This window comes from Chrysemys picta, chromosome 2 (genome assembly GCF_011386835.1).
Source record: "Chrysemys picta bellii isolate R12L10 chromosome 2, ASM1138683v2, whole genome shotgun sequence".
Classification (NCBI taxonomy): Eukaryota; Metazoa; Chordata; order Testudines; family Emydidae; genus Chrysemys; species Chrysemys picta.
This window is the reverse complement of record NC_088792.1, coordinates 41,000,811-41,018,774: the sequence shown is the minus strand read 5'-3', so window position 1 is coordinate 41,018,774 and position 17,964 is coordinate 41,000,811. Positions and strand designations below refer to the sequence as shown.

The following is a 17,964-nucleotide window of genomic DNA, read 5'->3' as shown; positions in this document are numbered from 1 at the left end:
GCCAGTATTAATAAGTAATGTGATAGTACAATATGTCAGGGGAAACCTGAATATGGCACTAGGGGCTTTTTGGTATCCAGGTAAATGTATCAGATGATTTTGGTTTGAGGCAGCTGTCGCTTTTGCTGTGGGGTTAGGATGCTTTGCCTTTTTTCCCTTCTCTTTTTTGGGCAGAGACAGTGGTGTCTTTATACTTGGGATGCAGTGTGTTGAATTGTTCATCCATCACCCTAGCAACACTTTACAGCAATTAGCTACTTGCTTTAACACACCCCAATTTCTGTCTCCAAATCTAGAAGTGTCTATACCATAATCACGTTTACTTTGTGCGTCTGCTAAAACAATCAGCAGTGAGATAGTTAACGATGACATTGAAACTGTCACAAAGATGTGTTAATACTCTATTAAGTTGGATAGGGCATCAGTTATCTCCAGTTCACACTTTGAAACTATTTTAGCAACCATAAGGACTTGGGAGTTTGAGGCAGATCTGCAGCACTAAGGGAACAGATTGTTGGCCTATCAGGGCTTCTGGGGACTCCTGATATCAGGGGAATTTCTGAGTGGCCCAAAAGCATGGCCTGAAGCAGCAGGAGGTGGACTCCAAAGTACCCTGCACTACAAGGATTCTAAGCCAGCAGAACAGGCCCTCGGGGACTGCTGTAGGTGGCATAATTTAGGCTGTTCTAAATTATTCAGGGATCTGGTTAGGGCTCTGGTTGGGTCAAGGATCAAGGCAGAATCACCCTGGGTCTTGCAACAAACATAGTTTGACCCATCCCCAAGGATCTGGCTCTTTTTCCCTCCCTTTGTTAGATTAAAGCTTAGATTTTGGATAATAATTTGGAGAAATTTAAATGAAATCCACAATTATTATTCAGCAAATTACACAGCAGCCTACAGAATATTTATTAGTAAACTATGTATTATCAAAAATAATCAAAAGTAAGCTGCATCTGTAAAATTAAATAAACTAATTATTTTATTATGCCATATCTTTGATTGTATAAGCTATTTGTTCATTTACTTAAATCAGAAAAGTCTGTACTTTGTGTTGAGTTGTACTTCTGGGGGAATTCTGCACCAAAAAAATAAAAATTCTACAAAATTCTACATATTTTATTTATCAAAATAATGCAGTATAATCATGCTGGTTTCAATTACTTAGGTAATTTATTTAAACAACAATACAGTGGATGGAGAATGGGAGTGGGGAGCACTGGAGGAAATCCCTAAATCCCCTTTGTCTAATAGTAATGTAGCTAAGTTTGGCCCTTTATTTCTAGTTGTTAGTCAACAAATATATGCAGCCATATGCTCAGTGTTACATCATAGGCAACTGAAGAGCAAGTGAGGGCTTGGGAATAAATTCACAGTTTATATTGGCTACTGACCATCTCCAGAAAAGTCAGTAGCAAACAGTTCATGGGCCACATTTTGATAGGAAACTTTTTCAGTCCAAAAATTTAGACCAGTTCTAATCACTAAAGCACCATAAGCATTTATAAGGCCATAATGTCCTTTACACCAGTCTGGCAATGTAAAGGAGGCTTAAAACTTTTACACCTATTTTATACTCCTGGGGGAATTCACAAAGACAATGGGAACAATTCACTAAGCAGGCAGCCTGCTACATTCTGCTCTGCCTGAGAGGACAGAGCCTGTCCCAAGCCTAAGCTCTGCTCCTCCATCCCAGGCATGCCACAATGGCAAGCGAGAGGGACAGAGTGTCTCTCTCTCTCTCTCTCTCACACACACACGCATGACTGCCCAGCCCCTCCCCCCCATGATTTATGTCTCTACCAGCTGGTCTGGATGCCTGAAATGACCTGCCTATGCTGCCAGGGAGGGATGTGTGACCACTCTTGCAGCTTCCCTTTGCTTCCCCATCAGAAGTCATTTTTCTATGGGGAAGCAAAGAAAACTGTGGGGGACATGAATTCTGCACACGCACAGAGACACAGAACTCCCCCAGGAGTAGTCATTATTGCAAATGAGTGAGACTTTACTACCTGGACAATGTTTGCTTTAATATTGCTTTGGGAATCCACATTTTTTACTTTCATGATTTGGGTTTTTAAAATGTGTACATTAATGTTGCATTTACATAGGTTTTCTTACATTTAATTGTTTGTTAACAATGGTTATTATATTTTGTAACTTAGTCTTACTGTACCACTAACCTTAAAGTACGGTTTTCCTCTGAGAAGTGACTGGGTAAAGTTGGCATCTTCTTACTCAACAGATATGCTTTCTAGGCCCGATACTGTACCATTGACTTAAATGAGTGTAGAATCAAACCCTCTATGCATATTTAAGGGCATTTCCTCTCAAAAATATTTTAATGCATAATATTATACATAAGCATAACACATAATCACATAAGCGTAGACTTCAGATCTGCTTACTTTAAAATAAGCTTTCTCTAGTATTTTCTCCTTTTTGCACTGCAAAGCCAACACAGCTATGAGAGAGTTCCAATTGCAATCAACTTCTGATCATGGTTAAATTTGCAACCCTCTTGTAAGGGAGGGCAGAATTGGACTGAAGAATGTTTTAGTGGTATTCAGTGGTATTAATGCATTAGCTAAAATGAACTTTGAGATCCAGAGTGAGTCTGCAGTGCTAAAATACATTCTTACATTCATAAAATGAGAAAATATGATATGGAACAATTGAGATAAAATAAACATGGAACTTCAGAATGTCATTTTTATACACGTATTTTTCAGTGTAGGAAACACTTTAAGCACCAAGAGAAGAGAGCTGGGCTATTTAACAGATGGAAAACTCTTGGGATCGTCAAATTTTCAATGTAATACTGTGATGGTGAGCTTTTAAGGACATGTTGTACCTAATGTATGCTGTAAATGGACATTTTGACCTAAGATTTCAGTAGCAACAAGCTACTTTGGGTGCTTCCGTTTCTGGATGCCCCAAATCACTAGTCATTTTTGAAAATTTAGACCTTCAAATTATATTTCTACATGAACATTACTGACAATTCTATTGCTTTGAAACTAAATGTCAGCTGTTTTTCTCAAGTGAAATGGTTAGAATATACCTGGTATGTTCACATTGTGAACAAAAATATTTTGAGTAGAACAGTTCGTATATTTCATAAGTTTTATGACATGTGGTTTTTGCTATGTTAATTGGGAGAACATTAGGTAGATTACTTCCTGGAAGGGTTGTATCAAGTTTACATCAGTATCTCTATATCTGACTCTGTAGGTCTGAGAGAGAAAAATGTTCAAATTCTGTTTACCTTTTGCCCTGCAGACAAAACCTGTTGCATTTGCAGTCCGGACCAATGTCGGCTATAGTGCAGGACATGATGATGACGTCCCAGTTCCAGGCATGGCCATTTCATTTGAAGCGAAAGATTTTCTTCATGTTAAAGAAGTAAGTAAAACTTGCAGCTGTTTTCACTATTTTAATAATAATAATAATAGCACTTAACATTAACATAGCACTTTACATTTTCAAAGCACTGTACAAATGTTACGAAAATGTAACAATGCAACAGGATTTGTAGCTTCCTGGAAATATTGTGCTCATGATCTCTTGTACATTCTGCCTTCAAATACATAACATTTGAAAAGAAAATGATGATGTTCTCTAATGATTGTATCACTTTTGTAGGCTTTAAAACAAATCTAGTTCTGCATTCTGCATGTTCAATGATGTAATCTCTACAGGGATTCACTGTCCTCACACTATAGGGATTTGTTCTGATTCAGCAGCCAACGGTTACTTCTCTCGAATGCTTCTGACTCAGTCTGAAAAAAATTCCTTGGCCCTGTTCTTTTTCCTGGAATAACTTAATTGGTTTCAGTTAATTATATTATATCATAGACAACATTTAAATATATTGCTACAAGAAATTAGACAGTAAATAAACAATGTAATAACTATCAATATGCTTATGCTAGCCTCCCAAGTGACTGTCTGTCCATGTTGTCTGTGCCATTGGTCTATCCTTTCTCCCAATCAGTTCTTGGAAAAATTTTACACGGGCACAAAGGAAGTTTCGTACCACAAATCTTCCTTCTTTCTCCCCTACTTGCAAGAAAAAAATGTGGAAGGTCAACGTCTGAAGTAAATAATTTTAAAATTTTATCTGGGAAGCTGCCTGGTACAGCCTTCTGTTGCTCACTTCTGAATCTATTTCCTGAATCTAAGTCCCCAGGTCCCTGGCAGAGTGTCCCAGGGTGTTTTTTGCCCCAAAGTGATCTTCCCAAGAGCCCCCAAAATTGGAGGCACCACAGGGCACCACAACTCCTATTACTCACTGATGCAGTAGTCTTAATAAACACATTTCTGTTTATTGAGGCTGCAGGATAGCAGTAAATAGGAGGTATTTATGCATTCTTGTTATTGTGTAATGATTTTTTGTCCCGGCTAGTTGTAAGCATAACTGCTATGCTTTTGCAAAATTGCTTCTTTGGTCGCATGGTTGACTGTTGAAGTGATCTGCCTCCTGTGCAATTGTCATTAACTGTGGAAGAGGCAGAAAAGCTGGGAGTCAGCATAAAAACTATTGGAACAATTCATCTGTACATGTGTAAAAACATCTGGCGCTTCTTTGAAATCATCCAAATTTTTGCTCCTGCAGAGAGACAAGGAATGGTAGTATCCATGAGGTGGGTAGGTGCTTTTCCCAGTATTCATGGAACAGTCATTCCCAAAGGAATGCTCAATGGATGGACAAAAACATAGACAGAGATTAGGGAAAGGGAACAATAAATAGAGATTTTTAGTCCATTTTACATTGGTGATTAATGGTTGATTTTTCCCATGAGCATGAAGCACACAAAAAAGGGAATAATTCAGATTCAAAGGGTGCACGATGAAGAAAAAAAAACCTTGTCTGAAATCCTTTATAATCTATCCTATATAATATCTTCAGTGACACAAAGGGATTTGCATTAAGAATTCTGAGGAACAGAATCATGTCAACACTATCTGTTCTCTCATTCGCAAAGACAGGAGCCAGTGGCATGAATGCAGCATTATACAGTCAGGCTAATTACCGAGCATCAGACTTGTGTTCACTTATTTAACTAGCAAGTAAACTTAAAATTTGTCTCAGGCATCACAAAAATTCCACAGAAGTGACCAAATTTGAACACAAATAAACGGTGTGTGTCATTGTCCCATTGCCATTATATTCTGAATTACCTTTATTTCCTTTTTAAAGGTACCCAGGCATCCTGTTTGCTCTTCTAACTACTGCACATTGGTTAATATTACAAGCTGTGTGGTAGTGGAAGCTGATATAAATATTTAAATATGAATGAAGCGTGGCTCTAACTGATCTGTTCACTGTTACATGTATGCATAAAGTGACATTCTGTTAACTGGGATATCTTGTATGCTAAACCTACTTGTAACTTTTCCATTCATACAAAAATATCATAAAATATTTCTCAATTTTTGTCTGTTCATGTGGATGTGGATATGTTACCGTTGATCAGAATATACCATATAGATAGCATGTGTAGATGTGATATATCAGGAATAAGGAGGAAGGGAATGGCAAAGTCTCAGAGCACATGATGGAGCATAAGGTGATTTTTACAGAGTAGAGTTTTATATGCCAGGTGAAGAGTTGGAAGGCATGGGCTACTTCCAGGAAGAATAAGCCTCTAGAGACAGGCTTTGAAGTGTTTGGAGGTTAGGGAGGGTGTTACAGGTGATAGGAGCAGAATGGAAGAAGTATCTACTGTCCACTGTAGAGAGAGACAAGATGGGAGAAAAGGAGGAATGCTGATATTTGAAAAGCATAGAGAACAACCTGTAAAATGGAAAGGGTTGAAGTTGGAGAGGTGGAAGGGAACTCAGATTCCTGGAGAATCATGAAGACTAGGAGAGAGAGTTTGTGCATACATGCAATGGTATTTTAATTGTTTGCAAATTATGATTATTCTTCATAGTCATAATAATTTAGTGCAGTGACTAACTGGAGAGGAATTATACAAAAAAAGAACTGACTGCAAATTGGGGGCGGGGGAGGGAAGAATAAAATGAGCCAATAATATTATTTTCATTTCTTTGTATGTTTAGAAGTTTAACAATGACTGGTGGATAGGACGGTTGGTAAAAGAAGGCTGTGAAATAGGATTCATACCAAGTCCAGTCAAATTAGAAAACATGAGGATACAGCATGAACAAAGGGCAAAGCAAGGAAAATTCTATTCCAGGTAATAAAAATAAAGATAAATTTTAAAATATCTTTGAGTGTGATGTATAATTTAGGAATCATAACTGTAGATTCAAGGTATCCAATATTTCTTTATTGTTTTCAATTAATATAATTGTTAACTCTGAATATTTTGGATTAATTAAGAAACACCTGTCATAAATTAATATTTTTAGTGGTCTGGTTTCACTGCTACTGTTGAGAAAAAGGAGGGAATACTGGTCTAAATGAGGACAATGTGCCATTCTCATTTCATAGTGATAGAATTGTGCATTAGCCACACAGTAATTCTAACTAGTTTGTGTCAGCATTTCCAGTGTGAATCCTTAATTTCAGGAGTGTTCAAGTCATGTAAAGATATCACTGGTGCTGAATCTTAGCTAACAAGGTCTTAACCTAAAAGTTCACAAAAAGTTTTAAAATATGAATTCATCCAAAACTCATTCTGTAATTTACCTTTCCTTAAAAGTTAATACAGTGATGGGCACTTTTGAAATACATAAAATAGATAAACACAGGCAAACAAACTATGACATTAAACAATCAAGAATATTCAATTAATATGCATCAAATATATGTAAGGAAAATTGTTGTTATGGTGTGAGTTAAAAATATTATCAGCCTTAACTTTGCATGTTTGATTTTCAGAGATGAGTTTTCACAATTGTATGCATCCAATTTGTATGCACATATACAATTGTGTGTGCAAACTGGGTACTTGCACATAGATAGGGCCAACAAGATACCTAACTGTTCACATATATCACCACTGCAAATGCAAATTGGTATCTGTGTATGCAAATATGGTGTGCAAAAGTGCAGTTTACTTGCGATTGAAAATCAGACTCTCTGAATTTCTTAGCATTTTGTAATTTGCTGTCACAAATTTATAGTTATAGTTATTTAATAATTTCCAACACTAGTTTTAGAATTCACAAAGAATGATGAGAAGAGTTATGAACTGAAACCAGAATCTGCACTTCTGGAAATACTTTTTTTCTCAAGGAAAATGCTTTCCTATCTCAGATTATACATACTTGCCCATTTGTTTTCCAAAATGTTTTTCTCCATCAGTACAACTTTTACAGTACATTTTATGTTGGATGTTGTGTGCCTATTGTTTATCATTGAGGTCTGACTATATGTTCAGCATTGCCTAAAATTAAACATACAGTACCTCCAAGTATACCTTGGTATCTTGCTGCCGCAAAATACAGTATCTACTGTAGTATATCTAGAGCAGTGTTTATCCTCCATAAGTATGTCAACAGATTTGGGGGCAAATACCACTCATCCCTTCTCAGGTATAAAGGGCCCTAATTGCAGTAAAATTTGTGTGTTGTCACTAGTTGTGGGTGGGTTTGAAGAGACCATGGAGGGAAGCAGAATGCCACAGAAGCCCTTTGTGCTCTATTATAAAGGGAAGCATTATTGAGGATCAGGAATGCAGTGAGAGCACAGGCAACTGTAGACGTAAGGTAGCAGCAGTGGCCATGGAATAACTGTTGTGTAATTCCACAGTCTTGAGTGGGGAGAATTCATTTCCCTCAAAACCTCATAGAGCTCTTCAGCACACCAGCCTGGTGTTGACCAAAGGATTTGTCCCTTCCTGATTTTAAAGCTCTTCATTCTCCTGACGTTGTGACTGGCATTGCTGCTATCTTAGAGTGGTATACTTATTTTATTCTTCATATATGAAAAAAATACCAGTGATAAAGTCAGTCTCTGGTAAGAGGACACTGCATTAATATTTGCAGTGGAAATGTAACCTCTTTCACCTACATTTTCAGATGCAGGTTAAAAAGTTAATGGGAGTCAAATGGTTAAAATACTGTATGGTTCTTAAGAAATTTCAGGATTTAAACATACAAACTAGCCTTTATCTGAATCTCACTTCATCTGGAGGCAGCCAATCAATAGTGCAGCAGGAGGAAGAAAATATAGAAAAGGCTCTTCCAGAGGTACATGCTAGAACCGATCATCTCTTTGTAGCGCTTATGTCCCTGAACATGGCAAATTGGAATTTGCATTGCATAAAGTTCTGAGTGCATTGAACAGCCTCCGCAGTAGAGGGTGAGCCAACCTACTCAGCTGTTCCAGTGGCCCGTAGCTGCCATTCTTCCCTTTTCTTCTCTCTGCAGGCAGGATTCTAAACTTCTCTCAGATAATGCTGTGTGCCAGATTTGCAGCTGTTAAATTCACCTTCGATTGCTTTGTTGCATGTACTTTTTCAGGTCTAGTAGCAGTGCTGAATTTACCTTGTTACTTTATTTAAATTAAAAAAGATATTTCTTGAAAGGGTCTGACGTCACACCAAGGTTTCAAAGAACCAAGCAGTGGTGATAAACTTCTTACTGTTGTCTCTCTTCCCTTTTTCTTGAGTTCATTGAGGAAAGTAGAGTTACTCTGGATTTACCTTGGTTTAACTAAAATCAGGATGTGGTGGTCCATTGCAATATGTTTGCAGTAACATGGCACACTGCCACAGAAGATTGTTAATTCTATTACCCCGAGGCTTCCATAGTTTCAGGCCGGACAGTGAGGAGGTGTCTGCTCATATCTGTCTGTCATGCCATCCAAGACTAACTTAATGATGGTTCAAGGACAGTTTGTGACACCCAGGTGGCATATGTAAGTCCTTTGTGCAAATTATAGTGAACATTGATATGTTCACTTCTACATGAGGTGGCCACATTGTCATCTAATGGTCAAGTTAGATTTAGTTACCTTTCCTGTCTGAGATGGTGGAGGCCAATCCTATGAGGCTGAAAGTCTTGCCATTACTGACCAAGTCTCTGAATTTCATATCTTGATCTCTTTTGGCATGGCTCCTAGAGGGCACAAACTAGTTAGCTAGATATCTCAGATGAGACTTCTGAAGTCCTAATTTCTCAGGAGGAATCTACCAGAAAGATCTACAAACCCAAATGGACCAGTTTTGTGGTTTAGTGTAAACAGGACCAAATAAACCCTTTATTTGCTGTACTCAAAAACTGTCTTATCTTCTAACACTTTCTCAGTCTAGGTTAGAGACATCTTCTCTTTGAGAATTCTTAGCTTTTATTTGGACTTTTCATAAACATGTTTAAAGTCCATTTATTTCTGTTCAGACCCTGCTGAGTTACTGTGCTTGTCACTTAAAACATGACTGTAACCACTTACAGTTTTACTATAGCTACTGAATGTGAATGTTTAGAATGGATTAAGAATAGTTTATCAGAAAGTCTATTGCATTTTAGAGTTGTAGCCCCTCCCCCAAAGTGCTCAAACCTCCTCCCTGGTGCTTCCTACTTGGAGTGTCTTCTCTCCTGTCCTCCGATGGAGTGGGTCCTGGGTTCTTTGTCTGATGCCCGGTGCCTCCACCCAAGATGCCTCCTTATTATGCCTGAGGGTGTTGTCCCTTGGGAAAATGAATAATCTTGCTAATGGCCAAGAAGTATAAAATCCAGTACACAAGAAACAATGAAGTACATCAACCCAAACTCCAGCAATGAAATTCCACACCGAAAAGTAACAGTATAACACAGGGGGCTTTATAGGGAGCAGGAAAATAGGATCTGGGGAAGGAAAGGGTTAGGGTTAACTAAAAAGTTTCAACACTAACCAACAAATTCCCCACCGCCCAACACTCACAGCTCTTCCCAACCCCTGGCTCCCTCCCTGGCACCTTCCCAGGAAAATGATATGCTGAGATTGAGTCCTGAGCTGTGAGCTACAAAGCTGTGAATGGTAGCCAGCCTAAACAAAGTGAGTTCCCTTAATGTGTCTTCACACTCGGTGGGGCAGGGTCCTCCTCTCCTGACTCCTACCAGGCTCACATGCTGCCTGGCCTAGTGTCCTGTGGAGGTCTCAGATGGCTCTATGTAGTTGGCACTGGATCGGAGCTCTGCCACGCTGGACACAAGTCTCCACAGAGCTGGAACTGCCTGACCCATGCAACTTTCCCACTGCAGTTCAAAAAGACTCCCCCTGTGAGGAGTGGGAGTGTAGAGAGGCTAGCTGGGGCTCGCCTCTCTCTGGGGTGGCAGGGAACCACACCGCCTCACTACAGGGAGATAATCAGAGATTCGCTGAGCTGTTCTGCTTCTTTCTTTTGCAGCTCCCAGCCAGGAAAATCACCCAAAACCAAGCCTGCTTAGTCCTAAAACAGCACCAAAAAAGGGGAAGAAGGGTGGCTGGCAGTGTGTGAGTCATGGCGTCATGATGATGGGGGGGTTGCGTTATGACACTGAGTGGGGCATAGTTCGGGGGGGGGGAGGGAAGCAGCTCCAGAGTCAAGCGGAATAAAAAAAACCCAGATGTAACTGCATGAAAACGGTGGCCCAATGTCAAATATAAAAAAGCCCAAAGTCGCTTGCTATACACTAGTTTGTCTCACTGTCTCTCTGAGTTAGGTTGGCCCCCTCCCACTGAGCAGCCCTAGCTCATCATTTCCCCCATAAACTGCTTGTCCAGATCACACCATGTAAAAGCCTCTGTATTGGCCTCAGCAGATGTTTCTACTCCAATCCCTCCCTACCCGTGACTCCAAGTGTGCCAGGAAATGGTGTCAGAGGGATCTGGCAGCCATTGCAGTTGTTGTCCCTTGGGTAGGATCACCTACAATCTGGCACTCCAGCTGACAAACTCGAAGTGGGGGTTACAGAGTGCCAGGCTTTAGTTGCTGATCCACCTCATGCTAAATTTAAAAAAGATAAGCTGATATTGCAGATTAACCCTTGATTCCCAACAAAGGTTATCTTAAAGTCCTATTTTAACCAGTCAGTTGTTCTGCACATATTATTTTCATGTCCATCTTGGAAAAGTTCTTCTCTACAAGCTTTATGCTGGAGAAGACTAAAGCCCTAAGAAAATGTAGCCATCTTTTTTCTTTTACATAAACATTTAGGAATTGCCTTGGACTATTAGTCCATCTAATCCAGTATCTTGTCTCCGATACTATTCACTACCAGATTCTTCATAAGAAGATGCAAGAAATCCTATACTAAATATAGGACAAACTGCTAATTAACACAAACTGCTAATAGGGGAATGTTCTTCCTAATCTCTGTCAATTAGTGGGGTTGTGCCATGAATCATAAACCAGTTATCCAGTTAGCTCTATTTTTCTAGGTAAATAAAATTAATTTTCTTGATATTGTTACTGAGTGAATCTAGTTTCTATTTGAGGCAAGTGTTTGTTTTGTTAATAATTAACAAGCTTCCAGAAGCATCTCTGGAGATTCTTAGTTTCTGTATAATTGGAATACTATTGTAATTTACACTGTTTTGGAGAAAAGGAACATTTCTCACGTGTAATGCACTCTCTCTCTCTCTCTCTCTCTCTCTCACACACACACACACACACACACACACACACACACACACCCCTTTCCATCAGAGTTTTGAATGATTTTGTTTTGATTATTAGCTTATTTGAACATTTTAAAAAGAAGTGAGAAGTAACAGGTATTGACCATTGGAAAGCCCAAGCAAATACTGTAAGAGGTGTACATCTGGTGAAGAGGCATTTCCATTCAGAACTTTGAGCTGTGCATAGGGTGACCAGATCACCACACTAAAATATCGGGACACATTGGGGTGCCATCAGCCCCACCCAGAGCCCACCCCACTCCGCCCCAACTCTGCCCCAGGGCCCACCCCCTCCCTGCTCGCCCCCCCCCCCCACCGCGTCCTTCCGCATCCCCCAGCCTGCCGCTGGCTTGTTGTGTCTCTCCTCAGTCCCCCACCCACTGCTCTCCTCCTCACCCAGCCCGCCCTACCCGCCGCTCGCCTCTTCACCCCCCCGCCCGCCACTCACCCCTACGGCGCCGACTTCCCCTCTGCTGGGTGGATGCTTTCCCACCCCCCGCCTCTGCACCACTCTCGCCCCGCGCCCATTCCACCCCCTTCCCCCAAGTCCCCACCCCTGCCCTGCCTCTTCTCCGCTTCCTCCCCTGAGCGCGCCCTGTCCCCGCTCCTCCCCCCTCCCTCCTGGAAAGTGCTAAGTGCCGCCAAACAGCTGTTAGGCAGTGGGAAGTGCTGGATGGAGGGAGGAGCGGGGACACGGCACACTGGGGAGTGGGGGGAGAAGGAGGAGGGAGCTTGGCTGCAATTTTTCCCCGTGGGTGCTCGAGCTCCGGAGCACCCACGGGTCAGTGCCTCCCTCCCGCTCGCCTCCTTACCTGAATATCAGGACAAACAGCATCCTAATCGTACATTGATCGGAACACGGGACAAAGGGTTAAATATCAGGACAGTGCTGATTTATCAGGACACCTGGTCACCCTAGCTGTGCATATTCCAACCTTGCATTTGCCAAAGTTACTAGTTCCACATAGTGATGATCAATTGTTGTGTGTGCTTTTGAAGACAATATTTTTCCTTCCTTGAGTACTACTATCAGCAGTTCTGAGAGAAAGTATATGAAGGCAAAAATTGTAATCTGTATGTCCAATGGATTTACTGAAAAAGTGTTCATATTAAGATAACAATGAAAGTAGGTATATCTTCCTAGTAGATATAACTACCAGCAGAATAAATCATTAGGCATTAAAACTGGACCAATATGGAAACAAATTGACATGTGCAATCCCTCAGTCCCCAAAGTATGCATACATTTTGTTAAAGTGTAAATTTAAACTGAGACCAGGAATACTGCCTGCAGGGCCGGCTCCAGGGTTTTGGCCTCCCCAAGCAGCCAAAACAAAACAAACAAACAAACAAAAAGTTGCAATCTGCGGCGGCAATTCGGCAGGAGGTCCTTCACTCCCAGGCGGAGTGAGGGACCATCCGCCGAATTGCCGCCAAATACCAGGACGTGCCGCCCCTCTCCGGAGCGGCCGCCCCAAGCACCTGCTTGAGAAGCTGGTGCCTGGAGCCGGCTCTGACTGCCTGTCTTTGTTAGTGACCCATTTGAAAGTTTGAAAGAGAGATAATGAATACATTCTTGATTTACTACTGATAAGACTCTAAGGTTTTAACACTGATTTCTTGCTGTACTCTAGTAAATCAGGAGGAAATTCATCATCCAGTTTGGGTGACATAGTCCCTAGTTCCAGAAAATCAACGCCTCCATCATCTGGTAAGTAGGTCACTAGCCTTTAGACAACCTGTTTATAGAATTGTGTGTTTAATCCTTTAAGATTGACACTACTTTGTGTTATACTTTTTAAACTGAGTTGGAAAAAAGGTCTTCCTAACTTTTAGTCGTCTTTGGCACAGTGGCAGGTGGTTGTGTTGTCATGTGAGACTGGTTTGCGTCTGTGCTGGAGATGAGGGAATTGGACAAATTCATTATTGCCTCTGCCTGGCTATTTCATACAGTGATATGGTTGTTATCAGATCTGTTCAACTGCTGTCTTGATTTCACTATGATTTATGTTATAAAATCATGGTGTGTGTGTGTGGGGGGGGATTAGGCTGGAAAAATAAGGTGAAATTAAACCTTTCCAGAACTTGTGCCCTTCTAAAAATGTGTGATTTGTCAGCTGTTGCTGTTTTATACTAAGGCTTGGTCTACACTAACCCCCCAAATCGAACTAAGGTACGCAACTTCAGCTACGTGAATAACGTAGCTGAAGTTCGAAGTACCTTAGTTCGATCTTACCTTGGTCCACACGCAGCAGGCAGGCTCCCCCGTTGACTCCATGGTACTCCTCTCGTCTAGCTGGAGTACCGCAGTCGACGGCGAGCATTTCCGGGTTCGACTTATCGCGTCCAGACAAGACGCGATAAGTCGAACCCAGAAGTTCGATTGCCAGCCGCCGAACTAGCGGCTGGGTATAGACGTACCCTAAGGCAGTCAAACTTTTCTCCTGAGCAATTCCTGATGAGTAAGGATAGTCTTCTAGTACCGGAAGGAAGATGGTGCTGAGATGAATCAGGAATATGTTTAGAGTCCTACAAACCTACCAGAAACTACATAATTTTGTAACATCAGGAGCTTTTATTTGCAGAATTTTATTAGGTTTTACAAAGCAGATCATGACTCAATTCTTGTAGATTTGTTTTACTTTTTTGATGCAGAATTATTTTTAATAAATGCTTCTTTGCATTTAGAGCACCAACAGGCACATTTGAACTTAGTTTAGGTTAGGTTCAAGAGGCATTAAGCAATTGCACTTGTGAGTTGCACCAGCATGCTAAGAATAGCTTGTTTAATTAAAGGAAACTGGGACATGACCGGTTATCTTGAACAGAATCCTAAGGAGTATGTGTGCCAAAAAAAAAAAAAAAAAGAGAGAGAGGGAGTTTTCATTGTTATGTCAGTTGGTGGAAAAGAAATATTTCCTTTATATTCAAATACCTAAACTTCCTAAAATATTTTTGTATAATTTTAACTACTAAATTAAGCAATTAGAAATTTATTAAAGCCCTACCACTGTGTTAAGGGATACTGTATTGCTGGATGTTTCATCTTTTGGATGAGTGAAAAAAGAGAGGTACATAGTACTTGCAATCAATAAGAACCTCATATCACTCTTTAGTCTTGTCTACACAAGCAGAGTTTGTTTTCCAATCAAGTTAGCTTCACTGGACCCTAGACTACACTACAACCAGCTTAAATGATCAAATTATGAAATAAGATAATTTATTGAAAAACACACTTTTCTTTTATGTGTAGACATGGCTTTGTAATAGTAGTAGTGTTAAGCCTGGTGTTTTAGCTAATTTCACTTCAGTTCCCTACTTTGACGTTTCAACTGAAAAAGTTGTTCAACAGAGTATTTAAGTACATACTTAAGTGCTTTGCTGTATGAGGACACTAAACTGAATCAATGTGTGTTGTTAAGGCTTCCACTTTCCACCCCGAGCAGTGTGATCTGTGTGTAGTTTTATAGCACTTGGGCTTTGTCTGTAGTGGTAAGTGATATTTCAGGATGAAACACTTTGTATACTAAAAATATTTGCACAGCAGATCAGCAAATGTATTTCCATTTATTTGACATATCTTATTTAATGCTCACAGAATGTTTTACAGAATTTGGTGGTAAGAGAACTGAAAATGTAGCCAGAAAATTGAATGATTACTTGAGATATAATTTGAGACAGAGATGAGCCAACCTGGTTATCCAAAACATGCATGGGTGTGTGGAGGAGCCCCAACTTAGCCGTACTGAGCCTTCTGAGCACATGGTCCCCTCCCCTGTATTTAAGCATTCCTATAAACAGAGCTTTTCGGAAGCCATATTTCCAAGAAATTAATTTTTCTATGTTTGACGCCTTCATATCGAGGCTTGGGGAACATAGTCATGAATAGTGAATATTTGCTTGCTAGTGTATCTCAATATTTTTGTTTTTGCATATTTTTGTCTAAAATATACTAAGAGGAGAACTGATAGTAGTGCGTTAGTTAGGCATAGCAGTGGACAAGCACCATGTATATCACCCCATTCCACTCTCATAACGCACCTGAGTTCTGACCTGCAACACTACTGCTATTCTGGTGCCAGGCGTTCTGCTTGGGAGAGACTGACAACTGTACCAAAGTATGGACTAATTGTGCAGAAATGGGAACTAGGATGAGTTAATTTCACTTTTCAATTTTGAAAAAAAACCAGTATGTTACCAGGCTGACTAATTTAAACCTACAGTGCAAAAAACAAACACCAAACAAAATGACCAAATACTGAAAAACGAGATACTGTGTCTTTCTGGACCAGTCCAATCAGTCCATGAAAGCCTCATAGCCTACATAATAAATGTGATGGCAACTGAATATAATGACCAAACATAAAGACCCAAAATCACAATATGACCAAGTATATTAGAACAGCAATAATAACTACTATTGACGAAGGGGGATTAACATGAGGAAGATCAAAGAAGAAAAATGAAAGCAAAGAACACAACCTTAAAATGACAAATACAAAACCAACAAACTAATTTGTCAGATTAAAAAAATCAAATTATTTTGCAAAACTGAAAAAGACTTTTGAGGGGAGGGGAGTTTTTAAGCTTGAAATATTTCATCCATCTATGGTAATACCCTTGCTTTTCCTGAAGAGTCTTGGAACATCAAAGCCTGTATGTTGTTTGAGATGGCCATTGCATTTACTTATGCAGTAAGAAGTATATTTTACTACTTACTCACTGGCTATTCAGTTACTGCAGGTGCCTTGTATTATAGAAAAAATTCATCTTAGTTCTCTTTGAAAATGTCTTTATCGGAATGATGTAGGTGATTTAGTTAAACACACTCAGAGTAATTTGCATAAGAGTGGGTGTAGCAGCTGGTGGTATCTTCTTTCCTCGCCCAACTCAAGACTAGGGTCTGGGCAGCTCCACAGCCAAAGGGGGTGGGGACGGATAGCTCAGTGGTTTGAGCATTGGCCTGCTAAACCCAGTGTTGTGAGTTCAATCCTTGAGGGGGGCCACTTAGGGATCTGGGGCAAAATCAGTACTTGGTCCTGCTAGTGAAGGCAGGGGGCTGGGCTGGGCTGGGCTGGACTTGATGACCTTTCAGTTCTATGAGATAGGTATATCTGTGGTTAGTCCCCAGTTTGGCTTCCTGCTCTATAGTATTGTGGTGAATCCTATTTAAACTCTCCTGTTCAGCATTTATTACACTTTTTTTAGTGTTCAAGTTTTGGTTCTTATGTATAGTTGGATTTTTTTTTTTTTGGTCCAGAGGGTGAAAATGTGAGGTGCAGAGCTGGAAAGTGCAGAAGCTCAGGACCTGTCATCTGGGCCTCCAATCCATGCCACTTGAACCAGTTAATCAAAATATCTCCTGTTGCAAATATGTTCATAGTAACACAGTAACTGAGAGATAATTGCCCTTGTTTCTACTGAGTTACTCCATTTTATTCTTATTGATTTTTATACTACGTAGCACACTGATTGTATTATACAAATAATAATTGCTGTTTATAATTTGGGAGGGAAAATGTTGGAGGAAAATGTTGTTTTTTTCTGTGGCTGTTATAGTGGAATAAGAGTGATGTCAGAATGGAGATCTGGCCAAATGATCTTCTCGGGAGGCCATGTTTAAAGTGCCTATTGAGGAAGATGTACCTCAATAAGACTCTTGGAGATAATTGCATGAGAACTATACATAGTCAGAGATGCAATTCCATGCTTGGGTATCCCTAAGCCTCTGAATGACAGAAGGTGGGACTGGACAACAGGGAATGGATCACTCAGTAATTGCCCTATTCTGAAGCACCTGGGAGTGGCCACTGTCAGAAGACTGGATACTGGGCTACATGGATCAGGAGAAAATGTGTGTTACTCAAATAGAAGAGATGACTGTCCCAAGTAACTCTTAAATCAGAAGCTGCACGTAGACTGGCTGATCCCGTTGTTTACTAGTCACATAACTTGGTGGCTAATACTGGTGCATGGATCAGTCCTGTCCCACCCACAAAACAGCAGCATGGAGATCACCTAGGTAGATTTATAATACTCAAGGTGATCGTTTATAGTTTTAGCTAAAGTCTTCTTCTACCACTAATGGACCTTGTAGGCCTTGGATTAATTCAATTCCGTGTACTGCCTTATACAAGTGTTTCCGAAGTTTGTTTGTTTGTTTTAGAGAGAGACAGAATCTCGAGGTATCTGTCAGAGGGTAGGTAAGATCTTCCCAGGATAGGGATACACAATTTTTGTGGCTTAATTCCCTGTGTCCATTTGTCAGCAGTGGAGGGTGCTCATTGGAGACAAGTTTAACACAATACCCAAGATTGGGGTAGACTGCTCTATGTGAGGGTGCCTGAAAAAGCCTAGGATACTTTGTTTCAGATATAGCTAGCAGACCTCTGTTGGCCATACACTGA

At 40.3% G+C, this 17,964-nt stretch overlaps 1 protein-coding gene across 12 annotated transcripts in view; it reads left to right on the top strand.

Annotated features, from left to right (window-relative positions):
* Positions 1–17,964, top strand: part of CACNB2 (calcium voltage-gated channel auxiliary subunit beta 2) — a 382,138-nt gene that overhangs the window by 328,012 nt on the left and 36,162 nt on the right. For all 12 annotated transcript variants that reach the window (XM_005308116.5, XM_005308118.5, XM_065582998.1 and 9 more), the window contains 3 exons: positions 3,283–3,405; positions 6,070–6,206; positions 13,192–13,268. In XM_005308116.5, coding sequence (XP_005308173.2) covers positions 3,283–3,405; positions 6,070–6,206; positions 13,192–13,268 — 337 coding nt within the window. The remainder of the gene's footprint in view (positions 1–3,282; positions 3,406–6,069; positions 6,207–13,191; positions 13,269–17,964) is intronic.